This window comes from Oncorhynchus kisutch, linkage group LG15 (assembly GCF_002021735.2).
Source record: "Oncorhynchus kisutch isolate 150728-3 linkage group LG15, Okis_V2, whole genome shotgun sequence".
Taxonomy (NCBI): Eukaryota; Metazoa; Chordata; class Actinopteri; order Salmoniformes; family Salmonidae; genus Oncorhynchus; species Oncorhynchus kisutch.
Genome location: NC_034188.2, coordinates 76,340,823 through 76,355,402, shown reverse-complemented (window position 1 = coordinate 76,355,402; position 14,580 = coordinate 76,340,823). Strand labels below are relative to the sequence as shown.

The following is a 14,580-nucleotide window of genomic DNA, read 5'->3' as shown; positions in this document are numbered from 1 at the left end:
TCTGCACTCCTCCAGCATGGGGAAACCACAAGCTATCATTACCAATGTTATTTTCTCCACATGCAGGAAATCGAGAATACATTCAGCAATTTGTGTGCAGTGAGCTGAGGGGAGCGTAGCAGATAAAACAGTCCAGCCCTATTCTGCTAAAAAGACTATTCCTATTCTCCTATTCTGCAGAAGAAGGATACTTCATACCCTCTAAATGTGAAATATAGTGTGTGTGTGTGTGTGTGTGTGTGTGTGTGTGTGTGTGTGTGTGTGTGTGTGTGTGTGTGTGTGTGTGTGTGTGTGTGTGTGTGTGTGTGTGTGTGTGTGTGTGTGTGTGTGTGTGTGTACAGTAGTTGTATTTGTCTGCACACTTGTGCTTTTTGTCCTTCATGCAGTCATTTTTCTCATTATTTTCATAACTTCATTACAGCTGTTCAGATCCAAGCCCTGACTTCTCCTTCTTCTAACAGAACACACACACACACACACACACACACACACACACACACACACACACACACACACACACACACACACACACACACACACACACACACACACACACACACACACGTGTATGCATACACACACACATGCTTAACAGTTAGAGTCCAGGATTTCCCAGGCAGCAAAGTAATGTATGAGACCGTAGGTTCTGCCTTGGCAGTTCTCTCTCTGTCTCCTATTCAGAGGCCACATTCAAGCCTCCCCACAAAGCTGGTTTTGCTGTGAAAACAAAAGGGGGTAGTACCGGACATAATAAATATATCGCTATAGAATCATGATCTCACAATTCCCTTTTCCCCTTCTTTGCTTTCTCCCTCTTTGTCTCTATTATCTCTCTTCCTCTCTATTATCTCTCTGTGTCTCTATTATCTCTCATCCATGTTCCTCTCTATTGTCTCTCTATCTATCTCTCCTCCTCTCTATTATCTCTCTTTCTCTCTATTATCTATACTCCTCTCTATCTATCTTTCTCTCTATTATCGCTTTCTCTCTATTATCTCTCTTCCTCTCTATTATCTCTCTTTCTCTCTATTGTCTATCTTCCTCTCCATTATCTATCTTTCTCTCTATTATCTCTCTTCCTCTCCATTATCTCTCTCTATTATATATATTATCTCTCGTCCTCTCCAGTATCTCTCTTCCTCTCTATTATCTCTCTTCCACTCTATTATCTCTATTTCTCTCTATTATCTTTCTTTCGCTCTATTATCTCTCATCCTCCCTATTATCTCTCTTTCTCTCTATTATATCTCTTTCTCTCTATTATATATCTTCCTCTCCATTATCTATTTCTCTCTATTAAATATATTTTTCTCTAGTTATCTCTCTTCCTCTCTATTATCTACCTTTCTCTCTATTATCTCTCTTCCTCTCTATTATCTATCTTTCTCTCTACTATCGCCTGCTCTCTATTATCTCTCTTCCTCTCTATTATCTCTCTATTAATTATCTTCCTCTCTATTATCTATCTTTCTCTCTATTATCTCTCTTCCTCTGGATTATCTATCTTCCTCTCTATTATATAACTTTCTCTCTATTATCTCTCTTCCTCTCTATTATCTCTCTATTACCTCACTTCCTCTCTAGTATCTCTCTTCCTCTCTATTATCTCTCTATTACCTCACTTCCTCTCTAGTATCTCTCTTCCTCTCTATTATCTCTTTCTCTCTATTATATCTCCATTATCTCTCTTCCTCTCTCTCTTTCTCTCTATTATCTATATTTCTCTCTATTATCTCTCTTCCTCTCTATAATATGTCTCTTTTATATATCCTTCTCTCTATTATATCTCTCTCTCTCTTTCCTTCCATCCTTCTCTCTCTATTATCTCTCTCTATCTCTTTAATATATATTTCTCTCTCTCCCCTCTCCCTCCCTCCACAAACAGAGGTTCCCAGGGACACGTGACATTGTGATTAAGTATCCTAACTCTAGGAGAGAGGAGAGTATAAAGAGAGAAAGAGCAGTCCTAGCAGGGAATGACCTTCTCAGTGTCAGAGGGTGTGTGTGTGTGTGTGCATGTGTGTTTGTGTGCGTGTGCGTGTGTGTGCAAGAGAGAGACTGAAGGAGTGTTAATTGTCAAAATGGGTATGGGAACAGGTACTGGTACTTGGGGCTCGAACCATTATGTTGGGACTCACACCATTATGTTGGGGCTCACGCCATTATGTTGGGACTCGAACCATTATGTTGGGGCTCGAACCATTATGTTGGGGCTCAAACCATTATGTTGGGACTCACACCATTATGTTGGGGCTCACGCCATTATGTTGGGACTCATACCATTATGTTGGGACTCATACCATTATGTTGGGGCTCACATCATTATGTTGGGACTTGGACCATTATGTTGGGGCTCACACCATTATGTTGGGACTTGGACCATTATGTTGGGGCTCACACCATTATGTTGGGGCTCGAACCATTATGTTGGGGCTCGCACCATTATGTTGGGGCTCAAACCATTACGTTGGGGCTCATACCATTATGTTGGGGCTCACACCATTATGTTGGGACTTGAACCATTATGTTGGGACTTGAACCATTATGTTGGGGCTCGTACCATTATGTTGGGGCTCGCACCATTATGTTGGGGCTCGTACCATTATGTTGGGGCTCGAACCATTATGTTGGGACTCACACCATTATGTTAGGGCTCAAAACATTATGTTGGGGCTCAAACCATTATGTTGGGGCCCAAACCATTATGTTGGGGCTCACTATATAGGCTACACAGGAGCACGCACGCACACACACACACACACACACACACACACACACACACACACACACACACACACACACACACACACACACACACACACACACACACACACACACACACACACACAGAGAGACATAGTGTATAGGCTACACAGGCACACAAACACATACAGAGAAGAGACAACCATGCTAACTAGGCTGGAGAGAGAGATGCTTTAGTACATGTGCCATGTGGGTCCTTCAGAACGGACTAATCCAACACAGACTCCATTCTCTCTGAATTCATTAACATAGATCACTGCTGCTTCTCTACTCAACACTATATAATTACTCAGAGTGGAATCATTTAAAAGCTGTTTCATAAAGCTGTGTAATTAATGAATATGTAAAATGGCAATAAAGGAATATGTAAATAGAAGGGTAGATGTTTTTGGTGTGTGTGAACGTATAGTATGTGGGTGTGTGTGTGTGTGTAGTATGTGCGTGTGTGTGTAGCAAAAAAAGAAACGTCCTCTCACTGTCAACTACATTTATTTTCAGCAAACTTAACATGTGTAAATATTTGTATGAACATAACAAGATTCAACAACAGACATAATCTGAAGAAGTTCCACAGACATGTGACTAACAGAAATTGAATAATGTGTCCCTGAACAAAAGAGGTGTCAAAATCAAAAGTAACAGTCAGTATCTGGTGTGGCCACCAGCTGCATTAAGTACTGCAGGGCATCTCCTCCTCACGGACTGCACCAGATTTGCCAGTTCTTGCTGTGAGATGTTACCCCACTCTTCCACCAAGGCACCTGCAAGTTCCCGGACATTTCTGGGGGGAATGGCCCTAGCCCTCACTCTCCTATCCAACAGGTCCCAGACGTGCTCAATGGGATTTAGATCGGGGCTCTTGCCTGGCCATGGCAGAACACTGACATTCCTGTCTTGCAGGAAATCACACACAGAACGATCAGTATGGCTGGTGGCATTGTCATGCTGGAGGGTCATGTCAGGATGAGCCTGCAGGAAGGGTACCGCATGAGGGAGGAGGATGTCTTCACTGTAACGCACAGCGTTGAGATTGCTTGCAATGACAACAAGCTCAGTCCGATGATGCTGTGACACACCAGCACCAGACCATGTCGGACCCTCCACCAACATTAATCGATCCCATTCCAGAGCACAGGCCTCGGTGTAACGCTCATTCCTTCGATGATAGATGTGAATCCGACAATCACCCCTGGTGAGACAAAACCACGACTCATCAGTTTAGAGCACATTTTGCCAGTCCTGTCTGGTCCAGCGACGGTGGGTTTGTGCCCATAGGCGATGTTGCTGCGGGTGAAGTCTGGTGGGAACCTGCCTTGCAAACAGTCTGAGCACTGATGGAGGGAATGTGTGTTCCTGGTGTAACTCGGGCAGTTGTGGTTGCCGTCCTGTACCTGTCTCGCAGGTGTGATGTTCGGATGTACCGATCCTGTACAGGTGTTGTTACACATGGTCTGCCACTGCGAGGATAATCAGCTGTCCGTCCTATCTCCCTGTAGCGCTGTCTTGGGCGTCTCACAGTACAGACATTGTAATTTATTGCCCAGGCGTGTGTGTCTTGCGTGTGTGTGTTGTGTGTGTGTGTAGTATGTGAGTGTGTGTGTGTAGTGTGTGTGTGTGTTGCGTGTGTGTAGTATGTGTGTGTGTAGTATGTGTGTGTGTGTGTGTGTAGTATGTGTGTGTGTAGTATGTGTGTGTGCAGTATGTGTGTGTGTGTGTAGTATGTGTGTGTGTAGTTTGTGTGTGTGTAGTGTGTGTGTTGTGTGTGTGTATGTGTATGTGTGTGTGTGTGCGTGTGTGTGTGTGTGTAGTATGTGTGTGTGTGTGTGTGTAGTATGTGTGTGAGTGTGTGTGTGTGTGTGTGTGTGTGTGTGTGTGTGTGTGTGTGTAGTATGTGTGTGTGTGTGTGTAGTATGTGTGTGTGTGTGTAGTATGTGTGTGTGTGTGTGTGTGTGTGTGTGTGTGTGTGTGTGTGTGTGTGTGTAGTATGTGTGTGTGTGTGTGTGTGTGTAGTATGTGTGTGTGTGTGTGTGTAGTATGTGTGTGTGTAGTATGTGTGTGTGTGTGTGTGTGTGTGTGTGTGTGTGTGTGTGTGTGTGTGTGTGTGTGTGTGTGTGTGTGTGTGTGTGTGTAGTATGTGTGTGTGTGTGTGTGTGAGTGTGTGTGTGTGTGTGTGTGTGTGTGTGTGTGTGTGTGTGTGTGTGTGTGTGTGTGTGTGTGTAGTATGTGTGTGTGTGTGTGTGTGTGTGTGTGTGTGTGTGTGTGTGTGTGTGTGTGTGTGTGTGTGTAGTATGTGTGTGTGTGTGTGTGTGTGTGTGTAGTATGTGTGTGTGTGTGTGTGTGTGTGTGTGTGTGTGTGTGTGTGTGTGTGTGTGTGTGTGTGTGTGTGTGTGTGTGTGTGGACCTGAATAATGCTCTTTAAGCTGTAATTGGTTTGTGGCGTTGTACTGCTGCAGCCCCTAGTTGATTTATGGGTCCTGCCAACACTCGGCTAACAAGGGCTATAAATTCACCCCTCTGCTCTGATCCCAGTCATCAACAAGGGACAAGCAAGTGGGGTGAGAGTGCTAGTGTGTGTGTGTGTGTGTGTGTGTGTGTGTGTGTGTGTGTGTGTGTGTGTGTGTGTGTGTGTGTGTGTGTGTGTGTGTGTGTGTGTGTGTGTGTGTGTGTGTGTGTGTGTGTGTGTGTATTTGATTAAGTGTCACAAATCCAGGTTCCCTAGCTAACAAGAGGTCTACAACACAACAGGACCGATATGTCTTCATGAGAGGGATGAAAATAACCTCTTCATCTGGTGATGACAGGGATCTGACCCCTCTATGAACTCTGAACCCTCAACCCTAGAGTGAGAGTCTAACCAGGCATTTCGAACGAAAAGAACCAATGAGCAAATCTGAAGTTCAAAAGAGCATATTAAATTTGGTGTGAAATGAAAGTGTCTATATTTTAGGGAAATGAAGGTATAGATACAATTCTCAACTATTTTCCATCTTCAAAATGATGCATAAATAAGGGCTTTGATTTCTGGATAAACAGATAGAAAGGGGTGTTAGAAAAAGTCTTAAAAGTATTAGAAATACATCAAAACACCGTAATGTTGACGTAAATACCCAGTTGTAACATAATTACTGCAACTGAATTGGCTTCAAATTATAGTCACAAACCACAGTTTGGTCAACTGTTCTCCTTTCTACTGGCATACTGTTGTGTTCAGCTCATCTGTTTTCTTTCTCTTTCTGTTGTCTGGTGGCCAAACCAAGTGTTAAAACAGAGTCTGGACAACCCTTTTCTCTCCCTCTGCTCCACTCTCTCTCCCTCTCCTCCACTCTCTCTCTCACGCTCCCCCTCTCTCTCCCTCTCCCCCCCTCTCTCTCCCTATCCCCCCCTCTATCTCTCCCTCTCCCCCCTCTCTCCCTCTCCTCCACTCTTCCCCCCTCTCTCCCTCTCCTCCACTCTCCCCCTCTCTCTCTCCCTATCCCCCCCTATCTCTCCCTATCCCCACTCGATCTCTCGCTCTCCCCCCCCTCTCTCTCTCTCTCTCTCGCCCCCCCCCCCCCCCCCCTCTCTCTCTCCCACTCCCACTCCAGTTAATGTCACCTCTCCCATCTCTTATTGACACCTACCCATGAGCCCCTTCCCTTCTTTTCCAGTTCACCCTAGCCTTGATGTTATTGTTAACGTCCACAGACAGACTAGACTGGACCAAATCTGAACCTATTACAGACATACTGTATGTTTCACAAGATTGAATAGCACAGTACAGTACAGCACAGTGAGTAGAGCTCAGCAGAGTACAGTACAATACAAAAGTAGACCTACGGTGGGCTGCATTTAGGCCAAGTATACTACACTCCCCTGAAAGTCAGTCACGAGCCATCACTCTCCACCTTCAGCACTCTCCTCCGCCACGCTGTTCTCAGGTCCTCTGACGCCCTGAAGAAGACTTGAGTAAGGAGAATCAGTGGTCACATCAGAGGACCAGCTCTTCTGCCATCCCCAGCTGTTCTGCTGACTCTGTGGGTAGATTCTCCTCAGACAACATGTAGCACTCATCTGGGTGAAGCCGACATCTGTTAGATTTCGATAAAGCCCCGGAGACTTACTACACATCAATTATTGGGATAGTCCAAACTGAGAAATCCACTCAAAACTACAAAAAACACTTTGATGTCCAAGCCAGTGCCATCTCCAGTTTCAAATAAAAACAAAAGCTAGCTAGCCAGCCTATGGGTTATCTTGACAAAACCACGCCATCCTAATATTGAGTTGCACCCCCCCCCCCCCGTTTTCCCTCAGGACAGCCTCAATTCATCGTGGCAAGGACTCTACAAGGTGTCGAAAGCGTTCCACAGGGATGCTGGCCCATGTTGACTCCAATGCTTCCCATAGTTGTGTCAAGTTGGCTGGATGTCCTTTGGGTGGTGGACCATTCTTGATACACACGGGAAACTGTTGAGCATGAAAATCCATCAGCCTAGCAGTTCTTGACAGAAACCGGTGTGCCTGACACCTACCATACCCCATTCAAAGGCACTTAAATATTTAGTCTTGCCCATTCACCCTCTGAATGACACACATACACAATCCATGTCTCAATTATCTCAAAGCTTTAAAATCCTTATTTAACCCGTCTCCTACCCTTCATCTACTCTGATTGAAGTGGATTTAACAGGTGACATCAATAAGGGATCATAGCGTTCACCTGGATTCACCTGGTCAGTATATGTGATGGAAAGAGCAGGTGTTCATAATGTTTTGTGCACTCAGTACTTATTAAGCTAGCAAAATAAAACGTATATGTTATCAAAAAACATAAAAAGCTGTCTGCCTAGGCGACCTTATGGCGCCATGGCGACCAAGGAACTCATATCCATAATAATGCATTTATGTGTAATACAGCTCAGGGACCCATGATTTAATTCTGTTACCGTAATAACATTAACGGGTTTAAATCCACTTCAATAAGCAAAAATACAACATTTTACTCAATGTGCCATGTCATAGCTGACACCCCATTCTTCTGCGGACATCTGTGAATGTTAATTCAGAGCAGATATTTAACCGAGTTTTTGGAAAATGTAGTCACATAAAATACTGAGGGAGATTTTACCGTAATTCCGTTACCAAAGTTGGCATTTACACAGTTCTTCCACTAAATTAGTTTTTGTACATATTTCAATGGAAATTATTCAAAGTAGTCCTTCTGCATTTTAAAGTGAAAAAACTGAATCAAAGCGTAATTCCGTTACTGTGGAATTGCCCTCCCCCTATGGGTTTCCCAGGTGGTTTGATTCAACCTGCAGTCCACTGACTGTCACATCCTCTCTTCCAGTCCAAGCACAAAACGACGTCCATGTAACGATGTGCGCTGAGAGTCGGGAAGCAAGTTCAGGGAGTGAGTGTTTTAATCAAATAAACGGAACATAATACAAAACAAGTAACACGAACAACGCACAGACATAACACAGGAACAGAAACAATAACGCCTGGGGAAGGAACCAAAGGGAGTGGCATATATAGGGAAGGTAATCAGGGAAATGATGGAGTCCAGCTGAGTATGATGACGTGCAGGTGTGCGTAACGATGGTGACAGGTGTGCGCCATAAAGAGCAGGCTGGTGACCTAGAGGCCAGAGAGGGAGCACACGTGACAGTCCAACAGCTGTGTAAACGTACTGTGATGCTCAGTTCGGCTGTTGCATCCCGACTTCACACGCAACTAAAAAGGAGGGAGCAAAACACAATCCGCTTTTTAAATCAACAACATGAGTTCTATGGATTCTGGAATGGATTCTGGAGTTCTCTTCAAAGACATGATATCCTTACTGTAATTATATAGGTCGAGCCTACAGTAACACTCCATCACAGGAGAGATCTGGTATCCATTGGCCCCCTTTGACTCAGCTTTGAACATCGATCATGAAACATACACGGAGCTCTGGGAGTGTCTGAGCCTCTTTTTCATCTAAAAGTTCAGCTTTTATAGCTCTATGTAGCAATGTGGATCCATATTGTAACTAGCTATACTGCTACTGTCTGATGGTATACTACTACTGTCTGATGGTATACTGCTACTGTCTGATGGTATACTGCTACTGTCTGATGGTATACTGCTACTGTCTGATGGTATACTGCTACTGTCTGATGGTATACTGCTACTGTCTGATGGTATACTGCTACTGTCTGATGGTATACTGCTACTGTCTGATGGTATACTGCTACTGTCTGATGGTATACTGCTACTGTCTGATGGTATACTGCTACTGTCTGATGGTATACTGCTACTGTCTGATGGTATACTGCTACTGTCTGATGGTATACTGCTACTGTCTGATGGTATACTGCTACTGTCTGATGGTATACTGCTACTGTCTGATGGTATACTGCTACTGTCTGATGGTATACTTCTACTTTCTGATGGTATACTGCTGGTATTCTGCATTCTTCATCACTGATGAGTCATTTGACAGTTTGGAACTAGCATTCTGCATCTGGGGCCTATGACTGATTAACATGGATTGGGGCTAAGAGTTTGACTTTCTGGCCCCTGGTGAATGCTTGAGTGAAGCAGTGCGGCTGCATTTCCTGTCTGTCAAAATGTTCAAGGGCTCATTTGAAACATGACCTCTGAGAATATATCTTAAAAGTCTGGGGACGATTCCCCGACTGCAATTAATCCAAGACGAAATTGCAAAACATGACCTGGCAGTTGCACGCTGAGGCATTTATTATCATTATCTTCAAACTAATAGTGTTGCTTGGAGCAGGAACAGTAGTAGTTATAGACCTGTAGTAGTTTAATGGATGACAGTTCATGAGTTTTTCCCAGAACAAAAGAGTCAGTCTGCTAAACATGCTGAGCCAGGCTACTCCTCCCTGAAACCAAAATGAAAAATGTAAAAGACAACCAGGCCTTGGCTATAGACTACAACTGAGCTCGAGGACCACTTTGGGGCTTCCTCAGTTTCCAGCAAAATTGCATGACAAACAAAAGGAGGATTCGGTTGGATTGTCTCTTCTCTGTCTCTCTCGCTTTCTCTCTCTCTGTCTCTCTCGCTTTCTCTCTCTCTCTCTCTCTCTGTCTCTCTCGCTTTCTCTCTCTCTGTCTCTCTCTCTCGCTCTCTCCTGTTATCTAATTCTCATTCTACAGCACGATCGTAGAGTGGGATGAAGGATCACTTGGACCCAGAGCACCATTTGCTGGGGATCTAAAGGCAATTTGAAACCATCAAGATAATTTATCGTTCCATCAGGCATGGAGGTGATGCTGTTTCAAAGCTATCTCTCACTTCTTCTCCCACTTCTCCCCCTCTGTTCTACCATGTTCCCTCTCATCCAAGCCCTTCCTATTTTAAGTGGAAACTACTATTGGTCCATATTTCATGGAGGATTTATATAGTATGTGTGTGTCGGGGGGGGGGTGATATGAGGTAGATCACACGCCGTGGACTAATGTCATAATAACCCTAATCCTCCCTCAGTCTCCTTTCCCTTCTGGTAGGAAATTAACCGATTTACTCTGCCCCTCCTCGTCTAGCCAGTGGACAGGAGGACCACACGGCCGGGCACGGGCCGCCTTTAAATAAATAGAATCAGGAAAATCCTAGAATACCTTGGAGCAGAATGTCACAAACGTCCCATCAAGCCTCCCAGTTGGTCTGCCGGAACTCCAGCCAAGAGTGGGAGACGAGTAGAAGAGGAGGGGTGGGCGGATTAGGTGGAGAAGGCAGAGAGATGCCAAATGTCTGGGTCAGTCAAAAATGACATGACAACTAGACTAAATGTAAATAAAGATAGCGGAGTTGTAATTCAATCTGGCAACATGGCCCTCTCCCAGACTGGAGCTAAGCTTATAAATCACAGCTCTAAACCTTCTTAAGAACACCCCAGCCACAAAACACGGCAGCCGCTCCACAATTAGATTTTTTGTCAGCCGCTGGACTGGCCTCCGGAGCATGTCTCTCTCTCCGTCTCACACACACACACACACACACACACAGCCGAGACAGGACTTATAAGGTCCAGCATCATTAAAAACACAGGGCTCATACACAGCATTAGTCAGTTTAAGGGGATATTGTAGCTCTTCACCACAATGTTAAATTAAACAAATCTACACAACGCAGGCTTGTAAGCTGTTTTATGTTCAATTGTTAATGCCTATAAATCCAGGGAATAAACCAACTACCAAAACTAATCTAAACATCGATATTACATGTAACATCAGGTTTTTTTCAGGCAATCTGCACTTACCCGTCTCTTCATCGATGGCGAATCGTCCCAGTCCACTCCCATCCCGGATAGAGTACTGGATTGCCCCATCTCTACCATTGTCGTCATCCCGGGCCGTGACTTGGAGGACGGTGGTCCCGATGCGGGCGCTCTCCTTCACCGATCCCGTGAGGGCGAAGTGGGAGAAGTAAGGAGTGTAGAGGTTCTCGTTTACATCTACCACCTCTAGTTCCACAAAGGTGACAGACAGCAGAGAGACAGGTCTCCCTTTATCCTTGGCTCTCACCGTGAGGTTGTAGAACTGTTGCGTCTCGTAGTCCAGCTCCTTGGTCAGTCGGATGGCCCCGCTGGCCTTGTCCACCTCAAACTTCCCGTTGTAGTCGTTGGCCAGGGAGTATCTAACCTGGCCACCCAGGCCAAGGTCTGGGTCCTGAGTCTCGAGCCAGGCCACCACGGTTCCCACTGGCAGGTCCTCCAGGGCCCGGGTATTGTAGACACTGGGGATGAATACTGGGGGGCAGTCATTAACGTCGTCTAGAGAGATCTTCAGAGTGGTGACTGAAAACTTCTGGTTCCCTTTCTCTGCACGGTCACGAGCCTCAATCTTCAAGTTGAAGTTGGAGACAAACTCCCTGTCCAGCTGGCCGGCAACATACACAATCCCGTTAGAGCTGTTGATGCCGAACTGGGTTGTGCTGGTCAGGACGGAGTAGACAATTTCTCCATTAGGCCCCAGGTCTTTGTCAGTGGCCTCAACCTGAATGACATCGGTGCCGATGGCCATGTTTTCGGGAATGACGGTTCTATAGCCTCCCTCCTGCAGGAATTGAGGTGTATTGTCATTGGCATCTTCAATGTAGATGGTGAGCAGACTCCATGCGGTTTTCTGTGGCAGGCCAAGGTCGTAGATAGTGATGTTGAGGAGGTATCTGTCTCTTTTCTCTCTGTCCATTGGCAGGAAGACGCTGATCAACCCACTCTCCATGTCAATGGTGAAACAGCTGTCTGTGTTTCCATCCGAGATGGAGTACAAAATCAAACCGTTAAAACCTGTGTCGCCGTCGTAGGCGTTGACCTTGAAGACACTGGACCCGACCTTGAGGTCCTCGCATACTGATATGTCTGCGGGAAAGGCCTTGTCAAACTGAGGTGTCTGCCTGTTGACGGAGAAAAGGTCAATGAATCCTTCCTCGATCTTGGGCTTGGTTCTAGCTTTGGACTTATTTAGTAATTTCTCAGCTAGCTTTTGGGCGACTCTGGTCTCCCTACAGTTGAAGTTCTTGGGCGGAGATTTCCCATGAACAATAGAGATGTTCACGAACATTGGATCGGAGAAGTTCTCTCCATCTGTGGCGGTTATTTTCAAACTGAAGATACCATTTTTAGGACTGGCAGTGGAGAGGGACCTCCGTAGGGTAAGGACCCCTGAGTCAGGGTTCAGGTCAAAGAAGCCCCTCTCATTCCCTTCCAGGATCTTGTACTTCACCAGCTCTAGCTCATCTATGTCAATGGCAGACATGGTGGTTATCACCTCGTCGGTGGGGAAGTCCCGAGATACCACTCCCTGGCACGCCACTTTCTCGAATAAGGGTTGGTTGTCGTTCACATTCTCCAGATGGACAGTTACGTTGACTTCACTCTCTCGTCTGTAGGGGGAACCCCAGTCAGAGGCCCTGACCACAAACACGTAGCTCTCAGACGAGGACTCAAAGTCCAGCTCCTGAGTGGTGGTGAGGATTCCAGAGAACTGGTTGATTTTGAAGGGCAGGGGCTGAAGGCTGGCTATGCTGTATGTTATGTATCCATTCTCCCCGCTATCACCATCCACAGCGGACACCGTCAGAATGGTCGATCCCATGGGAACGCTCTCGTTGACAAACACCTCGTACGAAGACTGAGTGAAAGTTGGGGTGTTGTCGTTGGCGTCCTCGATGGAGACCCGAACTTTGACCCTCAGCTCGCTGTCCATCTCCATCACCTCGAGGTCAAACACGTACTGGGTGACCTCCGTGAACCAGCGAGATGTTGAGATCACGCCTGTTAAGGTGTTCATCCGGAAGTAGTAGGAGTCTGCCGAGGGGGTCAGGATATATTCAGCATCGTCTGGTTCAGGGGTGATTTTAACCACCTCTACGATCATGCCTGGGGGTGAGATTTCAAAGAGACTAATTTCGTACGACTCCTGTTTGAATTTCACTTCCACAGCCTGTGGTTTCTTCACCATGATGTGCACAACCCTGACCGCAGAAAACTTTTGTGGGACACCCTTGTCCTTGGCCTGAAGAGTGAGGTTATATCCATAAGGGGAGTTCTCCCAGTCCACTTGGTCAAATGCTTTGATAGCGAACTCATCGCCCTCTGACCTTTCCAGAGTAAACTGCTTCCCAGGGTCTCCGGCCACTATAGACACAGACTCAATCTCTCCATTTAATCCCTTGTCCAGATCTTCCACAGTGACCACTGCATACACAGGGTCCTTGTCCAACCACGAGGGGACATGGGTGACCACATTCATGACTGGCACATGCTCGTTGACACGCTCTACATGCATAAAGAGCTTGGCCGTACTGCTCACACCGTTATTGCCATACAACTTCATCCCGCGGTCCACCGCCTGGATTTCTAGGTCGTATCGGTTCTGCTCCTCAATGTTCAGTTTCCCACTGAGAGAGACCACACCGCTAGTTGGGTGCACGGCGAACAGCTCCATTTTCTCCTTAAAGAAGTAGTAAAATTCCCCGTTGGAGCCGACGTCCGCATCAGTGGCTGTAACTTGTGCTATGCTAGTCCTGAGGGGGGTACTTTCTGCTATGGTGACTGAGTATGTGGTGGGCGAGAATAAAGGTCGAAGGTCATTCATGTCCAGGACCTGGACCGTCACTTTGGTCCAGGTCTCCAGAACCTCCCCTTTAACAGAGGCTTTCACTGTCAGTAAGTAGCTATCCTGGATTTCTCGATTCAAGATGGCTGCATTGCCACCTTTAGTCCTTATGCGTAAGAAGCAGAAATCTCCCAGCACGTACTCCTCTGCTTTAAAGAAGCCTTCTTCATCCCCAGAGGTGATCCTGTAGCGGATTTCCCAGGAGCGCTGGTCCAAGTGGATGCCCATTTTAACTTTACTGTTGGCGTAGGTGCGCGCCGCGGAGTTCTCGTAGACGGTGGCATGGTAGACGGGCTGAGTGAAGAGAAAGTGAGGGCCGTTGGCGGGGCCCTGGGGATGCCCCTGGGTATCCTGGCAGCAGCAGTGGTGCGGCTGGGAGAGTAGCAGCAACAGGGCCAGGCAGACGAGAGGGGCACGCATGCCTATGTAGCCCCACTGGCCCATATTCACATCCATCCCATCATCACTCTTCCATCCTGCAACTAAAGAGAGGAGAGAGACGTTAGCCATGGGGGAGACAGGGGGAGACTGGGGAAAAGGATTTACAACCACAAAAGACATGCCACATATCCTGCAACTTGACCTTTGACCTCTAGGCCTAACAGGCTACAAATTATCCATTTGATTGTGAAGATTGAGTGGATGGGGGAGGGGGAAGGAGATGACGGAATACATAGTAACCATGCAACCGTAGGAGGTATGACATCA

General features: G+C 46.3%; 1 protein-coding gene across 5 annotated transcripts in view; it reads right to left on the bottom strand.

Moving 5' to 3' along the window:
- Positions 1-14,349, bottom strand: part of fat3a (FAT atypical cadherin 3a) — a 249,514-nt gene extending 235,165 nt beyond the window's left edge. For all 5 annotated transcript variants that reach the window (XM_031791117.1, XM_031791118.1, XM_031791120.1 and 2 more), the window contains exon 1: positions 11,013-14,349. In XM_031791117.1, the coding sequence (XP_031646977.1) occupies positions 11,013-14,328 (3,316 nt within the window). In that variant the 5' untranslated portion in view covers positions 14,329-14,349. The remainder of the gene's footprint in view (positions 1-11,012) is intronic.
- Positions 14,350-14,580: the final 231 nt, after the last annotated feature.